This window comes from Talaromyces stipitatus, genomic scaffold (genome assembly GCF_000003125.1).
Source record: "Talaromyces stipitatus ATCC 10500 scf_1105507295523 genomic scaffold, whole genome shotgun sequence".
NCBI classification, from domain to species: domain Eukaryota; kingdom Fungi; phylum Ascomycota; class Eurotiomycetes; order Eurotiales; family Trichocomaceae; genus Talaromyces; species Talaromyces stipitatus.
In genome coordinates this window covers 4,431,063-4,451,862 of record NW_002990113.1, presented here as the reverse complement: position 1 = coordinate 4,451,862, position 20,800 = coordinate 4,431,063, and the positions used below count along the sequence as shown (strand labels likewise).

Sequence of the window (20,800 nt, the reverse complement as noted above, 5' to 3'; positions counted from 1 at the left end):
CTTTTAAAATAGATCTAAATATGTTGCTAAATTTCGCCCAAGGTTAACACCAGTCAGGACTTAGGGTTGCGACTGCAGAGATTTTTAGATGACATATGTATGCTTCATTTTTTCAAAATGAGTACATTCTACATCTATATTATTTTCCTGCAGGAACCAGACCTGCCTCGATAGCTTTGATCTGCAATGCCAGGAATTTAGAATAAATCCGGCACAATGCCAGATTACCACCCATATACCAGAAATTGGGGTGCCCCGAAGGACGCCACATCTAAACACAAATCTCATTAGCAAATTCCAAGCCCAGTGGAACGTAAGAAGAAGAGGGAATCTTACAGCGTTCAATTCGCCTTCTTCATCCAAATCCCAGACATCCTGGCACCGATCCGCTACCTTATCACCCAGCACCTTGCGAACCGTTGTACGCATATTATCAAATCCAGTCGCCAAAACAACCATATCAGCCTCTAACTCTTTCCCATCTGCTAGAAGCAAGCTATGCTCTGTGAATTCCTTGATGCCCTCTGGAGATTTGTGGACTTTAATCTTGCCGTCGGCGATCAGTTGACTGCATCCTATATCGATGTAGTAGCCTCCTCCGCGAGTCATGTATAATCGCAAAAGGCCACTTTCGTCGATGCCCTTGTAGACGTCAAAGCCGGCTTTGGCTAATCCTTCGAGTATATCTTTGTCTGCCTCGGAGAGTCGGCGGGTGAGATGGACGTTGAATGCGAAGGCGACCTGGTATGGGAGGGATGCTGACCATATATCGGCTTGTTCTGTTGGTGGTCTTTTGAGCTGTCAGTATATTGAAGTAAATTGAAGCATTCTGATCATTGATAGTAACTCACCCCGATTCATCATGGGTCCCTTCATGTAGCATGAATATACCCTTGTCGACAGAGAGAACATATGTGCCCCTTCTCTGCAACATAGTAACATCCGCCCCATTTTCATAAAAGTTCTCAGCAATGTCATGGCCCGAATTACCTGTTCCGACAACAATTACCTTCTTCCCGCGCACGTCGTACTCGGCGGCATCTCTATGCTGGGACCCATGATACACAATCCCTCTAAAAGACTCTTGGCCTGGGAAAGTTGGAACCTTGGGTTCTCCTGAATGTCCCGTGGCAAATACGACATGTTTAGGATGCAAAGTACGTTCAAACCCGTCTGGTTTTCGGACAGTAACGGTCCAGGTTGATGTATTATCGTCATAACTGGCGGAAGTTACAGATGTGTTTGTCCAGACGTTGAGTTCCATGAGACTGGCGTATGCTTCGAACCAGTCGCCGAGTTTGTCCTTGGGAGTAAACTGGGGCCAATTTTTGGGGAAGGGGAGATAGGCCATGTGTGTGTATTCGGCTGGGTCGTGGGTTGTTAATGTCTGTACTCAATTAGCATTAATATCCAAGTCACCATAGTATGAAACAGACGCACGCGATATCTCTTTCGCCAATTGTCTCCAATACGTTCATGACGATCCACGAGCAAGGCTGACACACCGAGAGACTGCAAACGAGCCCCCAGATTCAATCCTGCTTGTCCTGTAGGGAGTCAGCTATATGTAGCCCATATAGAGATACAACAAGCATACCAGCACCAACAATCAAAACCGTAGGTTCAACACCTTCAAACTTAACAGCCCTCTCTCTTCTTTCCTTCCAGGTACCCCCCGCCGAACCACCCGGCAAACTATCCAACGTCCCATACAACCTCTTAGGCCCAAGTGGCTCCTCGGCACCTCTCAATTCCTGTAACGACGTATAGACAATATACGCCTTCCATTCCTTCCCCGCATCATCCAACGTCAACCTAAAAATACCAGTTCCACGTCCAACTTTGGTCTCAAAATGGAACATGGAGGAAATAAAGTCGACGCCCGGAACACCATTTTCCGGAGTCTCGATATGTGGTACATATTTCCCGCTTGTTTGTAAGGAGAAATTGGATAATTGGGAGCCAGGTTGGAATTCATGGAGGAATGAAGCGATGTTTGTAGCGGAGTGGATGGTACGGAAATCCCATTGGAGAGCGATATGATCGCGCCAGTAGGAGTCGTCGTGGAAGAGAGATTTTATATGTTCTGCTGTGATGTTTCCGTTATTTGAAGAGAGAGTGGTCTCGAGATTGGTGAGCCATTGTTGTGCAATTGCCTTGGGATCTATATTCTCGTTTGAAGATACAGAAGATAACCTGGGTGGTTTGGGAAGAGAAATAACGTGGTTTGCTTTTCTTTCTGCCTCTGTGAGAGTCGCCATTTTGAGTAATTATATATACGTCGGTAATCCTCAATTTGAGTTGATGGAAGTTGGAGTGAGGTTGCCGTAACACTTATATAGCCATTGGAAACACAATGTGTAATGCATGATTCCGCGAGCGATAACTCAAAAGGTAAGTCGACCGACAAAACATCGTGACGAGGATACTTTCAGGTACCTCCAGTGTTCGGAACTCGGACCTATCGCCGACTAAGAGATATTGCAGGTACCTCAACATCCGGAACTCGGACCATCGCAGACTGTTGAGGCAGTTGTAATTTCCCTTCCTTTTGCCCGTACAAGGTCACGCATACAGACGACAGATGGTCCTTGCCAAGCAGTATGCATTTTCGCAAGAAATGTCAGATGAAGATAGACTGCAATTGATATCTTGATCTAAATCTTTATCGGGCGAGATCGACAACTCGGGGAGGAAAAACAGAGTGCGGGGGAAGCTGGGGAAAGGAAAGTATCCCGAGAGTTGAAGTCGGCACAATTGCCCCTTTCTGTTTTCCCACCTTTCCGTGTATATGTGAAATCATTTGATTCATGATACAGTTCTATTAATATATTTCATGCGTTCGACCGATAGTAATTAGTTCCATATGGAGCCTTGATTTCTGTTTAAGCTTCTCGGTGTGAGAGTATCAGCTGTCTTATGTACATTGCATCGTTGAATATCCCCCTCAGAGAACACACTATTATAGACAAAAAGCTTGTCCAACTGTAGAAAATTATATGGATACGAAGAATAAGCATGGTAGAGAATCCAAATGGAACACTGGAGAAGAATAATATCCATCATAAAACTTCTCTCAAACACCTGTTTCGCCCAGATGCACAGAAACGGGGCAGCAAGAAAGTGATGTGGGAAAGGAACAAAATAGTATATGCAACTCAAACGAATAAAAGATAAGAATAACCAACCACCAGGGTGACAAAGTGGGCATATGATGTACAGCTAAGAATTCTAAACTCCAAGAAAGGCAATAATAACAAGAAATGGACGGATGGAAGTAGAAATCCCAAAATAAAAAGAAACAAGCAAATCAAGGCTCGTCGTTAAATCGTGGCTCGTTTTGATTATGATGAGTCATCGGCGATTGATTCACCCACTTCCCCTTCGTCCGGAACATCTCCATTGTCAATCACCAGTTGCACGTCCTTGACAGGATGCAACAGCATGGGAGGTAGACACAAGCGACCCTCGCCGGCAAGCTCTTCTTCTTCGCCGCCGTCATTGTCAACTTTGTATCCTAACCAGCGCCGGTACAGGTTTGACGAGAAACCTGCAGAGTAGAACCATGTTGTTCCACGGAAGTTGTGTTCGCGGTCTCCAAAAACTGAAGTACGGGCTCCTCCAGATGCGCCGTTACGGCCTCCGTTGAAGACCGAGTCCACATATCGTGGTGGCCATTTGCGGTCGATGTACACCGAGTGAGGCACGTATACAGCTTTCAAGCCGTGGTGCAGCGCCGTGGTTGCAGGCCACATTTCCGAGAACATTGTGTGTCGTTTCATGCTGGTCTCGCGGTGCATGGTCATTAACAGCCTGCGAGAAAGTCGAGACGCTGTGATGATAGCAGCACGACGTCCGGGGACGCCATCTTCACGATGATATCCAGTAATGTCATTTCGGAGGAGCCATGTTGTTCCCACCGGATCAAATAGTGGATTGAAAACAATGAGATCTGCCTCTTCACCGACGCCCCACTCGTACCTATCCTTTTCCATGCTTGTAGGAGGAGTGACGTCCGTTTCTAGCTCCATGATATCGTCCTCATGCGGACGGACTGGGCCCCAGATGAAGTCCTCGCCGTGTCGACCATGGTCCTTGTGGTAAGGATCGGACTTGTCTTCGCTATCCTTAACGGCGCTCCAAATGTTGTTGGGACTGTTGGTACCTTTTTCTGTCTCCACACGAACCGTGTGCATAAAATCTTCCCATGGACCATGCACACTGGGGACATAGAACCGAGAATTCCGCTCCCATAAGCCCTTGCGTGGTTGTTTATGAGCCCAACTAGCCGCCTTGTCAAAGAAGTGATACCAGTGTCCAGTATGCCGAACATCCATCTCCCAATTCCACACATAATCGTACTCGGGGTGAAGATGAGAAAAGTACTGGACTGGCATGAAGGTGCTGCGATAAACGCCATGAACGGGCAAACCACGTTCAAAACTCTCTTCCAAGCCACCATAGATAAGATTCATTTGTCTCTCCGACCATAGGATTCCCATACCGTGGAATTCTTCAGGGAGAGCGTCGAAGAGCACACGATCGTATGTTTCTTCATCAGACCAGATCTGCAAATTGTCATCCTTGACATGGATCAGGAACTGTACAGTATATTCTCCACCGGTCATCAGGGATAGTTCCGTGATGAGCGCTCGCAGGTACAAGATATCCTCTTCTGTGTAATGGTAGTCGTGCCAAGTACGAATCAAAACTGCAGTACGTGGTAAGTTGGTTGTGCCTTTTGCGTACTCCTTCTCGGGAGCAGGGGGACTCTCCAAGTGTGCCTTTGGAGGGGCACCAATTGGCATGGCAAAGGCACGATCCAGGCGAGGATCTCCAAGTTTAGTGAAACGGTGACTGTTAGCAATCACACAGCGATTCTGTGCTGCAGCCCAGTTGACCTCACGGAAGTCGACAGGAGGAACGTCCGCCCATACACCCTCGGCACCCTCGCGATCACCTTCCATTCCCGCTCCACTGCCGCCTTTCCGGGCGCCGTATCCAAGACCATAAGGACCAAGACGTCCAAAGCGGTCAAAACAAACATCGTCGCGCATGCCTATCATCTTATTCGAGCCCATGATTGCGTCTGGAAAGCCTTGAGGCACACCGGCATAATATTGCAGATAAGGCAATCTAACTTGATTATCTTCATCAAGGAAACACTCGACTTTCTCTCCGTACTTTTGGATATATTCTTCTGATTGGTAGTTCGGATAAGGATTGAAAGCGGAACTGGACATCGGTAGGCCGTCCGAACGCTTTTGCACAGTCTTCCTCACTTCCTCCTCTTCTTCCTGTTGATCAGATCCACCCTCTTGCAAAGCTTCGTCCATGGCTAGCGACAATTCGTCCAAAGTGCCGTCTCCTGGATATTCCGGAATGCTTTCATTTCGTGGCATCAGTGTCCTGATACCTCCATGGTAGCGTTTCAAGAATGGGAAACTCTCCCATACGTGTGGTTTGGGTACTGGCTTGGCCACATCAATAGGAACCTGCTCAGCACGGCCGAACAGTGTAAATCGGAAGAGGTTGAGGACGAAAATGACGAGCGCGACAAAGACGGCCAGACAGACACATCTCATCAATCGATGCGGCATGATCCCATTTCTCCGCGGTCTTCGCCGCCGAGACGGGCTGCCTAGCATGGGAACGTGAGAGCTCAGCGAGCCTGAGGTTACTCGAGATGTATCGGAATATACGGGTTCGTCGTCACTGAGGGAGGAATCGTAGGCTATAGGGGAGGAAGCCTTCTCAGGGTCTAAATGGTCGCGCGGACGAGACCATTGGTGCGGATCTCTATATCGTGTCGTCTTGGACATGGCATTAATATGAAATTGGGATCACGGGTCGTCAAAATGACGTCCGCCCACGGTTGCACGTGCACCAGGGTGATTTTTGCTTTTGAGTTTATTCAAGCTGTGGTTTCGCCGTATATTGTAACGATATGAGAAGGAGCGCTGCAATGATACTGAATAAGACAGATATACGAGATGAAATGATATTAAAATAAGAAGATCAGGTGTAGAAGCAGTAGCGATTTGTCAGGATCATGATGAGAGGGGAATTGGATGAGACAGATAGAATAATAACAGATGGTCGATCATCGTGGTTGGAGGCAAGAAAGAAGGTAAATAATAGGAGGAAACAGTGGAGCGGGATACATGCAAGCCAATAGTCGAGCCTCAGGCAGGGACGAGCGCGTTGCTCAAGTGACCCAGCTGCAAAGTGGGCCAGAGTCAATAAAGATTGTCCAATAAGCCAGCAGTTCCTGACACGTACGGTATATGATAGGCGGATAGAGATTTTATGTGGATACAAGGTTGTTTCCCTCAGCGAATCACAGAACGCTTGGCAGGGAACTGTGCCGCCCCGGCGTGCAGTCTGATTGGCTGGCAGGCCGCGGTTACACGCTTGGCGCACATCGGTGCCTCAGGCGGCGTAAGACCCCTGTCCGATCCGGGAAGGACCGTCTGTCGCTCCTGCCTCGTGGTTTCAACTTCCCGCTTTGGTCTAGCTCGTGTTGTCATAGCAAACACTCTCTCAAACAGACCTTAATTGCCATTGTCACTCTCCCTTCTTAGCCCAAGAACAACAGCTTCATGTTCTCGGCTCAGGGGATGAGAGCTCATCAGACAACCGCCAATCAGTCCAGCCCCAGCAAAACCGACATACTGTAATTTGTTAATCTCGACAAGACCACTTGGTTGAAAGGAGAACATACCATAACCCACATGGTCGTCAGAGCATGGTGCAACGCATGTCTGGCAGCTGCCTGCTGTGCCGAAGGTAATGAATTGACTATACCAATATTTGCTGCAGCATCTCCGTTCGAGAGCAGACCTCCAAGTGAAGGCCCAAGAGCCGCCGTCAGACTGGGGCCTTGCTTTACCATCTGGTTTTGGAAGACCACAGATCCCAAGACGATCGAAATAGCGCATGCTATAGCCCGGACAAAGCCAATGGTAGAAGTCGCCGTAGCAGCATTATGCTTGCCCACGATCGCCTGCAAGGAGAGCAAAGGCGCCTCGAAGTTTAGTCCAATGCCAATTCCTGAGACGATCTGAAATGTTATGAGCTTTGACCAGTTGAGGTATTCATCGAGGTTGATGAGCAGGCCCACGCCGAGTGTCATCAAAGCCAGTCCTAAATATGTCGTCGGCATATAGCGTCCGGTTTTTTGAATGAATAATCCGGTCAAAGCTCCCGAGAAAGTGATGGCCAAGATGAAAGGTAGGAAATAAACTCCGGACATGATGGGACCCATACCAAGGACGGCCTGGAAATATAGCGGCATGTAATAACCTTGTCCCATAAAGACGAGTCCATGGCAAAAGCAAAGAAGGAATGATCCAATCCCAGATCTATATCGGAAAAGCTCTATAGGGATGACTGGGTATTTCGCAATCTGTTTCTCATTGATAACGAATAGAGCCCCGACAACAACAGAAAAAACAAGAAGGCAGACCACGGTTGCAGAACTCCATGGGCGTGTGACACCGCCAAAGTCCAGTCCTAGGAGAAGCATCACGGTACTTCCGATGACGAGTGATCCGCCTGTCCAGTCGATGGCCTTCAGACCGTCCCACATGGGCGTTCGAGGGGTGTTCAACTTGAGCGAGAACAATAATAAGACAAACACAGCTCCGATGATTGGCACTGTTAATGTCAGCAGCAACAACTTATACGGCAATGCACAAATTTTCCAGACTTACAGTTGATATAAAAGCACCACCTCCATCTGCAGCGAGTTTATACACGTTAGCTATCACATCCGTGGGAATAGGATCAAAGGACCCACTGACGATAGCTTTTCCGAGAAAACACCTCCAAGGACAGGTCCCACTCCACTTGCCATTGCCCATACCAAGGAAAGCAATCCAAAGTAAAGTCCTCGATCTCTCAGCGCAAACAAGTCACTCACGCAGATATTAACCAAAATATTCAAGGCGGCAGATCCCACACCTTGGATTGCTCGTCCCGCGAGAAGAAGACCGATTGAATCTGCCAATCCACAAATCATACTCCCGACAAAAAACACCACCAACCCAGCCAGCAACAAAGGTTTACGGCCCCAAATGTCCGATATCTTACCCCATGTAGGCATTGTAGCTGTATTGGCTAATGTGTATGCACTACCGATCCATGTGTAGCCGGAAGCGGATTGGAAGTGACCTGCAATTTCCGGGGAGGCTGTTGCAATGATGGTCATGTCTAGAGCTGAGACGAAGACGCTTGCGCCGAGTGAAAGCATGATGACTGCAATACGAGACGCTCTCAGCTTGGGTGCTCTTGACGCTGGTTCTTGATCTCCATTTGGCTGCGCTGATGGTAGGGCATTGGTAGATGACTCTATCGGCTGTGGGACAGAATTGCTCTCGGATCGCTGCTGCGACTTTTGCTGTTCATTGCTGACAGTCTGCGTTGGTGTTGCAAGTGATTGAAGTTCGATGCTCGTCCCACAACGGCTTCCGCTCGCCACAGCTGTATTTTCCATGATTGTTTATGATTCCCTTATTGTGGAATGCAGAATTGAACATTGAACATTGAACAGTCTGTAATGTGATATTAGTGTTACTGTCTGGTTGTCATCGACCGAATGTAAGCCCTAAGCCATTAGGGTATTGGCCTAGTCCGTAGCAGGTAAAAGACCATTTAGGTCCAACCAATCGGATTCTAGCAATTACTGTATCCGATTCCATCCAGGCTGCAAGCTACTTTTATGCATACCAAGAATTTAGGAGTTCTAGGCGTCAACGGAGAACATTCCATTGCCCCGAAGAGCTCTGGGTGGAATCGATCAGGTACTCACCATGCCCCGTGAAAAGTAGATACAAGGGGCCTTCAAACTCATTGTTTCCACAGACCTATCACTGATCAGTGATGTTGACCCTTTCTGCTACATCTGTCAAAATCCCCCACATTAACCCTAACATCACAAATCATATCCACCATGACATGGTGCCACTCCTATCCTGAAAAAGACAGATCAAAACGCTCTTGGATAGTTGCTCCCGATCGACTTCACATCTACAAGCCATTACTTAGGGGTTTGTCGGTGAGGGACTCAAGGACAAACAACATTCGAAAAAAGTAGGGAAAAGGACAAAAAAAATTATCACGTGACCTACGCAGGGATCGAACCTGCAATCTTCCGCTCCGTAGGCGGACGCCTTGCCATTGGGCCAGCAGGCCATGATACCTAAACCCGCAAATATCCATTCTTCAGTGTGCTGGAAGCCTATGGAGATGGATAGACTACTCCATAGGTCTTGAAAGAGCACGTAAGTACTGTTCAATGCCTAATCCATAGTTGTTTGATCGAAGCTGATACGTCTATTCGCCCTACAGTAGTTCTAGATCTTTACGATTCTCAAATGAAGAACGGCCTTACTAAATGTTCCAATGATATTTGCTATTATTCCCACCTTCAAAGTCAAAAACGATAAAACTCCTCAAATGCCCCAGGATCATAATCCATATAATGTAAACCCAATTGTCTTCTTCTAGTACATTCTGTGTACTGTATACATCTTACCAAACTTGAACCCGGCTTGGCCGATCAATTCTAAGCAACACGACCAGCCTTGCCAATCTGAATCCGCTCACCCGTCCATTTATCATCACTGCGCAGCACTGGCCAACTCTGACCATCCTTCTTCACTAATTTGATATCCATCTTAGTGCCAAAGATATTATATGACGATGCCTCTGGATCGATGGGGCCGAAAAGATTGAATGTTTTTGTAAATCGTTTGTTGTCAGTGGTTGGAAGGTCGAAGTCGACTGTGTTTGATGTAAATGTGACATTGGCTTTCTCCTTATCGATCTTTTTCAAGTATAGTGATGCGTTGACTGTGGTGGCTGTTTGATAGAAATCGGTTCTAGATGCTGTTAGTGTGAAGTCCAAACAAGGAGCGATAAAGGAACAGTTATAGAACCCACCGAACATCCTCCACCTTCTCCTCTCCCGCGGCCTTTCCCTTACCAACAAATAAATGTCTCTTCTTTTCCGTGCAGCCAGGAATCTTCATAAACTCATCGAATTCAAGGACCCTCCTCTTGCAGCACGACCAGCCTTTACTACCTTCGTGAAAGATTGGTTGGCCAGGATGGTGTGCGCATGTTTCATTGTCGCGTGAGATATCCGGGTTGTAAGTGGCATTGCAACCTCTGCGCCGGCAAGTGGCATTCGCAGGAATCGAGAGTGAAGGGTCGTCAGAATCAGGCTCCGGTGGAGGCGCAGATGCTGTGTTGGGTGTAGGTGTCGGAAGAGCAGCGGCGGCGGCAGAAATCGGCGTCGTCACAGGAACCGATTGTTCACTGACAAGGTTGGCTAATGCAGCGCTATCGATCTCTTTGGGTCCCTCTTTCGGTGTATCGTCAATCGTGGAATGTTTGCCGGTTGTGCAAGGTGGGATGTTCAGGAACTCGTCAAAGGTGAGAACGCGGGGTTTGCAGCATTTCCAGCCTGTGTAATGATGCCATTTATACGTTAGCGCTGTGTAATCCAACTCTCCAAGTTTCGCATAATATGGCGTGAAAATACCCTTTTGACCCTCGTGGAAGACTGGTGGCCCCGGATGATAGATACAATCCTCTTCCGGATCAGTAAAGACCTTTCCGCAGCCTTTGTGAACGCACTTGGTCGCCATCAGGAGGGGCCCTGCACTATGGGGTATATGCGACAATGAGATAGAAGATTCGCACGTTTTGTACTGGCATATAAGGAGAAGAAAAGGGAGACTGCTCAAAAGTCGTCGAAAACTGAGCTCACTTTCTGTATCTTTCGATTTGCGGGGATCTTCCTCTCCAAATCCGGTTAGTGCGGAGACTCGAAGGTTCCATAGAAAGAAAGCTTGACCGCCGCGTTTCAACTTCAACTCAATCAACACGAGCCAATCAATCACTTTCGACTGTTAGGATAAAGATAACTGGCATAATGCGTTTCACAAGGACGCTGCTCAATTCGCAGCCGGCTCGACTGACACTTTTCACCCGCGCGCAATGCGGTCTATGCGATACCGCGAAGTTGACCCTTTCTCAGCTCCAGCAGCGCCGGACCTTCCGCTACAACGAGGTTGATATCATGGCACCGAAGAACAAGAAATGGAAGGATGTTTATGAGTTTGATGTACCCGTGCTTCATGTTCAACCTGCAAACTCGGACGAGGAATCCAAGCTACGGAAGCTATTCCACCGATTCTCTGAAGTGGAAATTGTGAAGGTGGTTGACGAAGTAGAACGATGAGTGAGTCTTGTTTCTCATCACGTCTTCGCAAGACTTGGACTCTGCGTGATCCGAGTTGTTAATCAATGTTGACTTTCCGAATCAAAGTTCCTCCTCCGGGCGTAGTTGGACCTGTCATGTTCGAGCATTTCGTTGTAGGTCGTTTCCGTCGCAAAATATCATGGCCACGAATTCGCAGAATCCATCAAATGCTTCGGTAATGAGAAGACTGCGACCTCGGCCAAAGAAAGTCCCACCATGATAGCGATCTGTACTCGCAGGGTTGGGTTTAGTCGATCTTTCCTACTTTTCTTTTCCTCTTAATCTACGACCACGGAAAGCCTACTGGGTCCTGTCGATGGCTCCACCTGAGCGTCTATTTCGATTTGGAGGAAGAGGACACCCTGGCCACTGAAAATGATTTTAGCCTGTTGCATGTACGGCACGCCGTTCTCGGCGGTTCATAAATGGCAAACCAAGCTGGCCAGTAGCCTACTGGGAAGTTGAGGCCGCATACCAGAAATGCAAGAGGGAAATGTTAAATTCGAAGACTGGGGTAACTAATTGCTATGGATGACAACGGAGGGTCGAAGTACATGCTCGCAAGTGAGCATGCACTGAGTGACAATCTCGCTGTCGCTGTTGATGAGTTCTACATAATCACCAATCGTGCCATTAGCTCGAGGGTCATGCTGTAATTCAATACCATGCCCAGAAACGGTACGAGTTGAAGAAATAGTTGAGTTCCTCCAACACGCACACCTAAATCCTGATTCCGGTTGCCATACTCAGTGCTTGCACGAGGATGGGCAGACTCAGCTCTGTGTGTTCCAATAACATTAACCCAAGACATGTATAAAAAATTGCTTAAAGTCTACACAAGGACCCACTGGCTGACTGCACATGCAATTTCGACAACTCGTTCGTAGTTCCATTCTTCCACTTCATATGTCACACGGACCGAATTGAAATCAAAAAGCCATGAATTGTAAACAGGTAGTATTCAGCATTGCCGGTTTGCCGTCTTTTGCAGTGTCGTCAAAGTACCATAATACGATTGCCACCGCTGCACTAGACGCCATGATGTATGAAATCGTGAGGAGGATAATCTTAATTCTCTGAAAGGCTGTAGACCAAACACAGGTTTATGACTTGGATCCTTCTATCCAAAACTGCCATCACTACATTTCCCTTTCTGTTCACTTGGTGACACTCATCAGGCCTTACCTAATTTTTGATGTCCATAAAATTGGGGGACAAGGTACCTTCGAAAGGGCCGTAAAGAAAGATTTTATTCTTGTTCACGATAGAGGCATCTGGAAATGGCATCTCCGCATCCCCGCATCCTCAAGAGCTTCTAGAAACATGTCCAAATCCGGATGCAGGATTATAGCTTCAGTAGCTTTCCATCCAGGTCTGTTTCATCCACAATCTGGATTATGTGAGTCATAACACAGTCCTTGCATTGGGAAGTTAGCTCTGGGGCGCCGCCTAGCCCTAGGGTCTTCTTGCTACATCCGGCTTCCAGCCGTTCCACAAGTCCATAGACAACATTCGAATTGGGAGACTTCATAACACATCGTCAGCACTTTGCTCATAATTCTATCCCGTTCATGGCAGATGATGGTGGAAGATGAACAATCGGTTTACTCTCACCTGCCGCCGTAATTTGTCTTGAAAGCACAGAAGCCGCCAGTGAACGCATGCCCTCTCGTGGATGGATTAGTTGCTTTGACGAACCCCAAATTATGACCTGTCGCAGAGCCTTTGTTTATATACGACCGGTTTGCTAGGTTTATCAACATACAGGATGTGACGTGGGTCATACCGGGAGCTGCTGAGGTTCATGATTCAGTCCTTTGGCGTTTTTGGGATTATCGTTGTCTTGATCAAGGCCCAGTCAAATCATGTTTGAAGCTGTACCCCGGCGAGGCTAGACGGTCCCAAAGACTTCCTCGCAAGATGGAGATTTAGTGGTCCAGTTTTTGAACCCATTCCACTTCAATAATCAAAGATGTAATCTTAATGACGAATAGCCTTTGCTCGTAGATCGTTCGAAAAGCACACACGCACATTTAAGGAAGGCGTTGAAACAGAAAAGATAGCTGATCGCGTAGTGTGTATGATGTTTAGTGAAGCCAGCCAGTGTGTTATTTCAACAATGTGTGCCTGCAGCATTTGGCTCCGCTGTTCCATTCAGTAAAATCTTGTTCGTGATGTTCTTCATAAAGTGATCGATGGAATTCTGATGCTGTTCTGGAGTCGTGCTGTTGTTTAATGACTGTACTAAAGCCTGTTCAGCGCAGACGCGATTTGACTAAAGGCAGTATTGATGTAAACTGAGAGAAGATGATTGATTTGTGTGTCTGCTTCTTGCTTTGCAGCTTGTATAGATTGTATACAAGCATCTTAATCTTGGGAGATAACGTCCAGTCCTCCATTCGGATACGGATGATGATGGAGTTTTTCTTGCCCATTCTCGGGCTGCTCAAAATCAATTGATAAGGGGGTATGGCATTGAGGGTAGTCAACGACGGAATACACACCGAAAGAACGCATATAATCCTTCGCACATTGTCGACCGAAGTTATGATGCCACCGAGTGAAGACCTAAGATCCAGGGCAGGAAACGTCTTGGACTCGGCATCTGCACCCACTGAGACTTTGACGAGCATTCGAAGCATCCGAAAGACCTGGACAAATGTTGGGGGTTATGCTGAACAAGATCAGGACAACAACATCAAAGGCTTTGTCTAATTGGTGAATTCATTTGGTCTGGCGGAGACGCTTTTCTTACCTCTCTATTCCAACTCCATTCTGAACAAGACTCCTGATGCATTGACATAATAATGTCTTAACCTAACTGGTATCAGCGTATTGTATGTGATAGATTCTGCGCAAAACATTACCTCCAATTCCTTGCAAGAAGCATCTTTGCATTGGTATCAACATCCGTTCACGGAGGCAATAGCTATGATCTTCTTCTTTGGCATTTTGATACCCAGGTAAGTTTCTCGCTAATACGGCTGACAATTGCTTCGAAGGACGAATAAATGAGCATTCAATCCCCATAGAGGCGAAGATATCTATATGTAGGTTATCATTGGAAAGGTGTATAGCTGATGCAGACTTGGGATAGATTCAGTATTGTCTCCATGGCTCAAGAAGTGTGAAGTGTTTGGTATCACGAAATAATAGGAGACTATCTGGACCTTAGTCCACTCAGCTAAGGCTGGGACAAAGCCGACCAGTGCACAAAGTAGAACCTTGGAAGAATCAAAAATTCGTCATTTTTTGTGATCTACCAGGGTATAAGCCATCGATCTCATGTATTCATAGTGATGTTATGGGCTGACACCATATGGGTGGTTCGGGACAGGGCCCTCACTAACACCGCCCATGAAGCTATCTTCTGATCTAGCGAGTGAACCTAGTTGGCCAATACTCACCCTCCTGGACTTATTATCCGGAGTATCTGTTTTGATTCTAGTTGGCAATACTTAGGCCTCTGGAAACTGGAGTTATTGTCCGGAGTATCTGTTTTGCATATCCGGACTTACAAAGGAAACTCTAGAGAAACAGCACAACTCTCTATCTATATATTAAGTGTTATGCCCAACAAGAATTCGCATGTTTTTCTCTTTTTCCCTCCTCATGTACATTATCATCTTAGGAATGAACTCATAGTGTTTCATATGACGGGACTGGCCCGTAACAGTGAGCATGTGCGTTTCCTGGAAGCCATCATTGCCCAGTTGAATATCGGTTGCCCGTAGCCAAAACGATAAGTGCCATATGACCTGCAGTAATTCTCCTCTCCTCCAAAAGGTTCAGAAGAATAAGGGGGATAGGGGAGGTGTAACAGTCTCATAACTTCCAAAGAAACCTTGTTTGGCATTATTTCATCGATATAAGGCTCAATCCGGTGTAGTTCTCAATAAGTTTGGAGCGAAGACCTCTTCAGGATTATCTTCAAACATGGTAAAGGAGAATAAATCATCGTTTGATGCATCAAGGAACCGAAGTGATTGACTTTTGAAGTATTGCTGCCAATTTTCTTGAATCCCTAAAACAGGTCGACTTCATCAACATCGGTCTTTTCTTCATATGGACTTGTCGTCTGTATCACATTTCCAAGACTCGTCGTGTAGGTTACAGCTCATCAGCAACCACACCGTCATATGCTAGCTGGTCAAAGTTTGCTTGTTGGTGTCCAACTCGTAGAGCTTCCGGAGGACATTATTCGTTCATTAAGCTTTTCCGTCCAGCCTGATCGGAGAGTTGGCCTATCTCATGACTTGTAGCGAATGGACCATTTACTGACTTGAGGAGATAGCGTCATGTTGTAGAGCGGTGCTTTCTTTCTCGGATTCTTGGAGAAGAAAAACATGAATTCGGCAAATGCTTGATTCAGACCCCTAATGGAGCTCGCACAGTACTAGCCTAGAAGTTGGCTATAGTTTCTGACCGTTGTGAGTCTTCGACATTTGTATCCTCCAATGGTAAGTCGTTCATCGTAGAATCAGATTTCTGTTCCATTCGCCCAGTATTTTTAGCCCCGTCCTCCGCCATAAGGGAACCAGCGTTGTGGACACCACTGGGATCAGCGGTTGGTAAAACCCAACTGTCCGTGCATTTATGCTGATTGACACTTTCTGATTCTGGTTTCATCTCGTGCTCGGAAGGACGAATTTCCATGTCGAGTGAACCTCCAAACAATGCATTTCCTCCGGCATTGGCCGCATCCCCCGACTGTCCACTCCTTGGGACGCTCTTGCTTAATGAATGCCTTATTCAGACTCAGATTATGGCGAATACTGGTTTTTCCGCAGTGTGCCATGCGATTGCCCCTACCACATTCACAGGGATCTGATCAAAGCGGATACCTTTGCCTTTTACCGTTCTAGGGACTCTGACTGGCAAAGTCCACGATGGCGGCTTCCACGGAGTGTCTCTAGCCACTGGAATGTTTGCCGATTCTCCGTTTTCGGCATCAAGTGTGGTGTGACGGTGCCAATCTGCTTGGTTTGAGTACGCTATTCTAGCTAACTATCTCGTACAAGAGGTGCTTGTCGACAGGTAATATTAAGCATAAAGGGGAAAAAGTAGGAAATGAAGTAAAAGGTCTGGTTCTCGCTTCTCATGTAAATCTCTGTGCAGGGCGCCTTTCCCTATCCAGTTCCGACGTCTGATGTTGATATCACTTCCCAATACGGCGCAGATAGGGTTACACGGCTCCTAGCCCTATCCGTGAACTGAGACGGGAACGCAGAGCCATGCCCAGCCGTCACATTCGGCATCAAGTGTGGGACACACACTGTCTGTGGGCTTATGGTCTGAAACTGCCATGAAGCGCACACGGCACTTAATAGTAGGCTAGTAGCCCACGTACATCCAAGTGATAGGCTGGCGGTTATGATGATGATATCTTGAGCATCGAGGGAAAGTGCCTTGCTGGGGGGCATTATACTAATTCCGTGCTCCTAGTTTGAAAATACCGGCTGTCCGTTCATGTGACATTATAAAACTCTCACATGCATTTGTGGGCTCCAGTTCTTGATGGGAGAGAAGATCGGTGTGTTCGGTACTATACTATCTGTGATACAGTAGTTTGCATATTCAGAGTAACAAACCGAAACTCTCTTCGCTTGCTAGAAAGTAGATCTAGAGGCTTGAGTCCTTGCTTGTATGGGCAAGCGTGCAAGCCACGCACCCTATTATGGTGAACTATACCGATGTGGCTACAATCATAATGGGAAAGGACAGTACTTTATTTCACACTAATAGCCAAATTATCTTCTAGACAAATCAATAAGTTCTCAATTCTGTTGTGGATGGTGGGAGAAAGAAAGGAGAACATTTCAAAATACAGTACCTCAGTTCAGCTACCCCGCTGCCAACACGCCCCGTGCGATCACGGTCGGAGGTGCTTCGACGTCGGCTGGAAAGTAAAAAAAATAAAAATAAAAAGGAGGATTCATTCTTGAGATTAGAGGTGTTCCGCAGATTTTTGTGGAAAACCGAACTTTAGCGTCCGTCTAATGCTCACTATAAGGGCATATTCGAATAGAAAACGTAACATGAGGAAAGGAAAGAGAAAGAAAACAACAAGTTTTTCACGCGCATACAATCTTATATAGGCAAGGGGAATTGGGAGCTTCCGACGGGCTTCTCTCTAGGAATAGCCTCATGTCCGGGGTTGCTGAGATTGTCGGGGCTGCCGGGGATCGGCAGAGAGCGCTATTGTAATATCCGGCCGGATATTGGGTGTCCGTTCGTAATCTGGGAATAGCTTCATGTTCGGGGTTGCCGAACAATAATCTAGCGAAACTATATATGTCAATATCCGTGAGAACTTCTCCCGAACATGGTCATGAGGTCAGCTCATAACAATCTAGCAGATAGACAGTTGCTTACAAATGCTTTACTCAGGCAGTTGTATATTGCTGGTTAAGTAATCAAGGACAGCCAAGCAGATATCATTAGCATGATAGTCATCAATTTTATTTATTCTTACTGAATAAAGAGTATCTTTACAAGCAATTCAATCGCGAACTGTAAACTGATATACAAACAACGCTGCAGACAAAGTCCCCCTATGCTGTACTCTGTCTATAGCCCTTCGTGACAACTGTAGTGGCACCAAGATGTCGAAGATTTGAGTCCGCCCTTTCCTGGATCATGGTATAACGCCCGTTTTTGGGGATAGAATGTCATGCTTTGTGATCCAGAATTGTATTTTATCACCATACATGTATTGTAAATAAAAATTTGTATGAAGGAATACAGTATTATATCCGGATTAATATTATTCCTACACAATTCTATATTTATTATGGTGTCTTCTTGGCACTGTTTCAGAGGAATGTGAAGAGAGTTTGAGTTGTTACTCTGAAGATGCAACCTACTGTAGTCTGTTAGCAATAGTAACAACATATTGAAGGATTAGCAGATGGTTTACTGTTGATTAACAAAACTAACCAAGGGATGTCGGGAACGGCGCTGAGGAAGGAATAAGGGCCCTACTGGAATACAAAGAGGTGCCGTCGATGGAATCGCTAGGAATTGTAGCATCATGAATAACTGGCTGAACCGGGATCATAGCAGTTCAGGATGTAGTGTATATAACGATGTCAGCTCGGGCATGAACGTCCATGAATGATACTCAAACAGAGGTTTTGGATCGATTCATATCCTCTAAGTTGTGGATTTGAGTTTCCGGTTCAACATTACTTATGATCGTCGTCGTGAAAGTGGAGCTTGGTTCTAGTGTCAACCGGAAACCCTTCAGTTGGGTGGTGACCATGTAGTTAGGGTTATAGAAAGTGATAGAAACGAGTGATTGAATCACAGGAGATGTTCTGTTGTGCAAGGACAGTGAATTTGTTGAGCAGTATGGTAGCTGAGAAATTGCTTGCCACTGTTGAACCAATGAAACCCTTGCTGATACTGAGACCTAACGTAACTTCGAGTATGACTCAGAGATACCATCTTTTGTCTGTCCCATGTGATGTATGTTCATTGTTCGTAAGGTCCTCAACGCCTCCTTTCGAGGCCCCGATGTGGTAATTCGAGATTATACAATCTATGATCCACAGCAACTTCTTTCCGAGGCGGAGATCGAAAAGACTGGCCGGCGAGCATATCAAATGACTCATTACGGGATATTGAAAGAGAGCGTGGACCATATCGGACTTCAATACATTGTCCAACCTCCACTGGCCGAAATGGTCTGTCCGGTGACCCATCGACTTCGTTCTTCCGCCAAGAAAGCACATATCTGCGCAATATCATCCACCGTCGCCAGTCGTTGTTCGACCGGAGTGGACTTCTTTTGTGCCTCCACAATGTCCGGATTGATTTGATAGATCATGTCCGTATCCACCGGACCAGGATTGACGCAATTGACAGTATGTCCGTCTGCACCCAGTTCCGCCGCCCAACAGCGAGTAAACCCTTCCATGGCTGCCTTGCTGGAGGCATAAAGAGAATAACCTGAAAGTCCTGCTCGTGCAGCGACGCTGGCGATGTTGATGATGCGACCCGGCCGTCGTAGATGAGGCAGGACAGCTTGCGTCATCAACATGGTACCTCGCACGTTTAGATCGTACACATATTGCAAGTCCTCTGCAGTGACTTCAGACAGTCGCTTCTGTACCTCGCAGCCAGCGTTGTTGACGAGGATGTCGATGCCGTCGTCGGGGAAAGCTTTTAGTGTTGCGGCAACAATCTGAGATGGTCCTTCCAATGTGCGTAGGTCAGCTTGGACTTTGATAGCAGACCGGCCATATTGGTAGCCTACTATACAAGACAGAACCTTGTCAGCTTTGGCTGAGCTAGATTCGCTAGTATAGGTAATCACGACCTTGAACTCTCGTCAGCGACAATACGACTTTGCAACGGGGTCCAGTAATACCTTTGCTCCACGTCTAGCGAATTCAACTGCAAGCCCTTCGCCTATTCCACGAGATGAGCCAGTTATGATAGCTACTTTCCCATCCAGAGTGAGGTCATCCATGTTGTGATGTCCAGCCCAGGGAGTATTCAGTATGCACAATGAAGATATATGTCGGAACGTGAATATCAAACCCTACGCGTTTCGGCACCTGATTACTTAATCTCACGTGGCACGTGCGTGCCGCGTGTATATCTAGCTAGCTATCCCCCGTCCCCCTCGTTCTTTAGCTTCGATTTCGAGTTGATAGGCGACTTCCTTATAATTATTCATATCAAACAGTCAGAAGCTCAAATTCCTCACCCCTCTCTACCACCTAGCTCCCAGGAGTGCGGCCCTTGACGCGTCTCAACGCGTCCGGCAACACCATGGCGCGTAAAGGCCCTGGTACAGATGGCCCTCTACAGACAGCCCTACTGGAATCCACGTCTACAGCCATAACAAGAGCTTCTGAAGGACAGAAGATCTTCAGCCCTATAGCTGCATTCCTTGATAAACACCGCAGCCAAACCACCGGCCTTGCCCCTCACCTACTGAGAGCCCTCACCGCTCTAAGCGATGACCTTGCCTCAGTAGCCCAACAACATTTCAACACCTATATTAGCGGCATCTCGACGACCTCTATTCTACCTGCCCTATCCCCTTCCCCTTCCTCTTCCCCCATCCCAAATCCCTTACCCTCTTCATCCCCTCCCTCACATCCCCCCTCAGGTCTTGAACAGTCAACTTATGCGACTATTACCCAATATACCCCAGTCAAATCAACTCCCACTACTCACTCTAAAGCCTCTGTTAAAAAGCCTATACCTCTGGTGAAACAACCCCTTCCTAACAACTAGCTCTTCGTACGTCTCCTAGCTGACCATGCAGCCAGAAAAATGGAAGCTTATACCATCTACTCTAGCCTACGGTCTCAACTAAACTTAAACAGTGCAGCACTAAAAGAAGTTTAAGCCACAAAGACTGGCTTTGCACTATATCCCTCATCTCTAGAAGCCCTCCTAGCTTTTGAGGCCTAAAAAGAGATTATCTCTGCATTCTTTGTTAACTGCTAGATAGAACGCAGCTCCCGATGGGTCTCGTACCAAGTCACTAATGTGCCAAGGAAAATTAGC

The 20,800-nt window shown here is 46.8% G+C and overlaps 8 protein-coding genes across 8 annotated transcripts, besides 2 other annotated features; 2 read left to right on the top strand and 6 right to left on the bottom strand.

Annotated features, from left to right (window-relative positions):
- Positions 1-139: 139 nt before the first annotated feature.
- On the bottom strand, positions 140-2,261 carry TSTA_075780 (flavin-binding monooxygenase, putative; the record flags this gene model as incomplete). Its single annotated transcript, XM_002341551.1, has 5 exons — positions 140-271; positions 337-790; positions 852-1,387; positions 1,441-1,547; positions 1,598-2,261. The coding sequence occupies 5 exons, from the start codon at positions 2,259-2,261 to the stop codon at positions 140-142; spliced, it is 1,893 nt and encodes a 630-aa protein (XP_002341592.1).
- A 598-nt stretch (positions 2,262-2,859) lies between these two features.
- Positions 2,860-5,822, bottom strand: TSTA_075770 (uncharacterized protein; the record flags this gene model as incomplete). Its single annotated transcript, XM_002341550.1, has 1 exon — positions 2,860-5,822. The coding sequence occupies one exon, from the start codon at positions 5,820-5,822 to the stop codon at positions 3,345-3,347; it is 2,478 nt and encodes an 825-aa protein (XP_002341591.1). The 3' UTR covers positions 2,860-3,344.
- Positions 5,823-6,554: 732 nt separating this feature from the next.
- Positions 6,555-9,197, bottom strand: TSTA_075750 (efflux pump antibiotic resistance protein, putative; the record flags this gene model as incomplete). Its single annotated transcript, XM_002341549.1, has 8 exons — positions 6,555-6,674; positions 6,725-7,659; positions 7,716-7,741; positions 7,806-8,325; positions 8,417-8,555; positions 8,731-8,786; positions 8,813-8,867; positions 9,123-9,197. 8 exons carry the CDS (start codon positions 9,195-9,197, stop codon positions 6,555-6,557), a joined length of 1,926 nt encoding a protein of 641 aa, XP_002341590.1.
- Positions 9,198-9,392: 195 nt separating this feature from the next.
- TSTA_075740 (CORD and CS domain protein) lies at positions 9,393-10,762 on the bottom strand. Its single transcript, XM_002341548.1, has 3 exons — positions 10,550-10,762; positions 9,946-10,471; positions 9,393-9,884 (listed from the first exon to the last, which is right to left on the bottom strand). The coding sequence occupies exons 1-3, from the start codon at positions 10,653-10,655 to the stop codon at positions 9,569-9,571; spliced, it is 948 nt and encodes a 315-aa protein (XP_002341589.1). The 5' UTR covers positions 10,656-10,762; the 3' UTR covers positions 9,393-9,568.
- Positions 10,763-10,942: 180 nt separating this feature from the next.
- TSTA_075730 (uncharacterized protein) lies at positions 10,943-11,928 on the top strand (the record flags this gene model as incomplete). Its single annotated transcript, XM_002341547.1, has 4 exons — positions 10,943-11,239; positions 11,390-11,512; positions 11,658-11,786; positions 11,824-11,928. 4 exons carry the CDS (start codon positions 10,943-10,945, stop codon positions 11,926-11,928), a joined length of 654 nt encoding a protein of 217 aa, XP_002341588.1.
- A 3,593-nt stretch (positions 11,929-15,521) lies between these two features.
- On the bottom strand, positions 15,522-15,928 carry TSTA_075720 (uncharacterized protein; the record flags this gene model as incomplete). Its single annotated transcript, XM_002341546.1, has 2 exons — positions 15,522-15,648; positions 15,699-15,928. The coding sequence occupies 2 exons, from the start codon at positions 15,926-15,928 to the stop codon at positions 15,522-15,524; spliced, it is 357 nt and encodes a 118-aa protein (XP_002341587.1).
- A 1,251-nt stretch (positions 15,929-17,179) lies between these two features.
- Positions 17,180-17,200: a sequence feature (AT_rich).
- A 1,502-nt stretch (positions 17,201-18,702) lies between these two features.
- Positions 18,703-19,748, bottom strand: TSTA_075710 (3-ketoacyl-acyl carrier protein reductase; the record flags this gene model as incomplete). Its single annotated transcript, XM_002341545.1, has 2 exons — positions 18,703-19,595; positions 19,647-19,748. The coding sequence occupies 2 exons, from the start codon at positions 19,746-19,748 to the stop codon at positions 18,927-18,929; spliced, it is 771 nt and encodes a 256-aa protein (XP_002341586.1). The 3' UTR covers positions 18,703-18,926.
- A 305-nt stretch (positions 19,749-20,053) lies between these two features.
- Positions 20,054-20,704, top strand: TSTA_075700 (uncharacterized protein; the record flags this gene model as incomplete). Its single annotated transcript, XM_002341544.1, has 2 exons — positions 20,054-20,497; positions 20,648-20,704. 2 exons carry the CDS (start codon positions 20,054-20,056, stop codon positions 20,702-20,704), a joined length of 501 nt encoding a protein of 166 aa, XP_002341585.1.
- Positions 20,319-20,394: a sequence feature (G-rich).
- Positions 20,705-20,800: the final 96 nt, after the last annotated feature.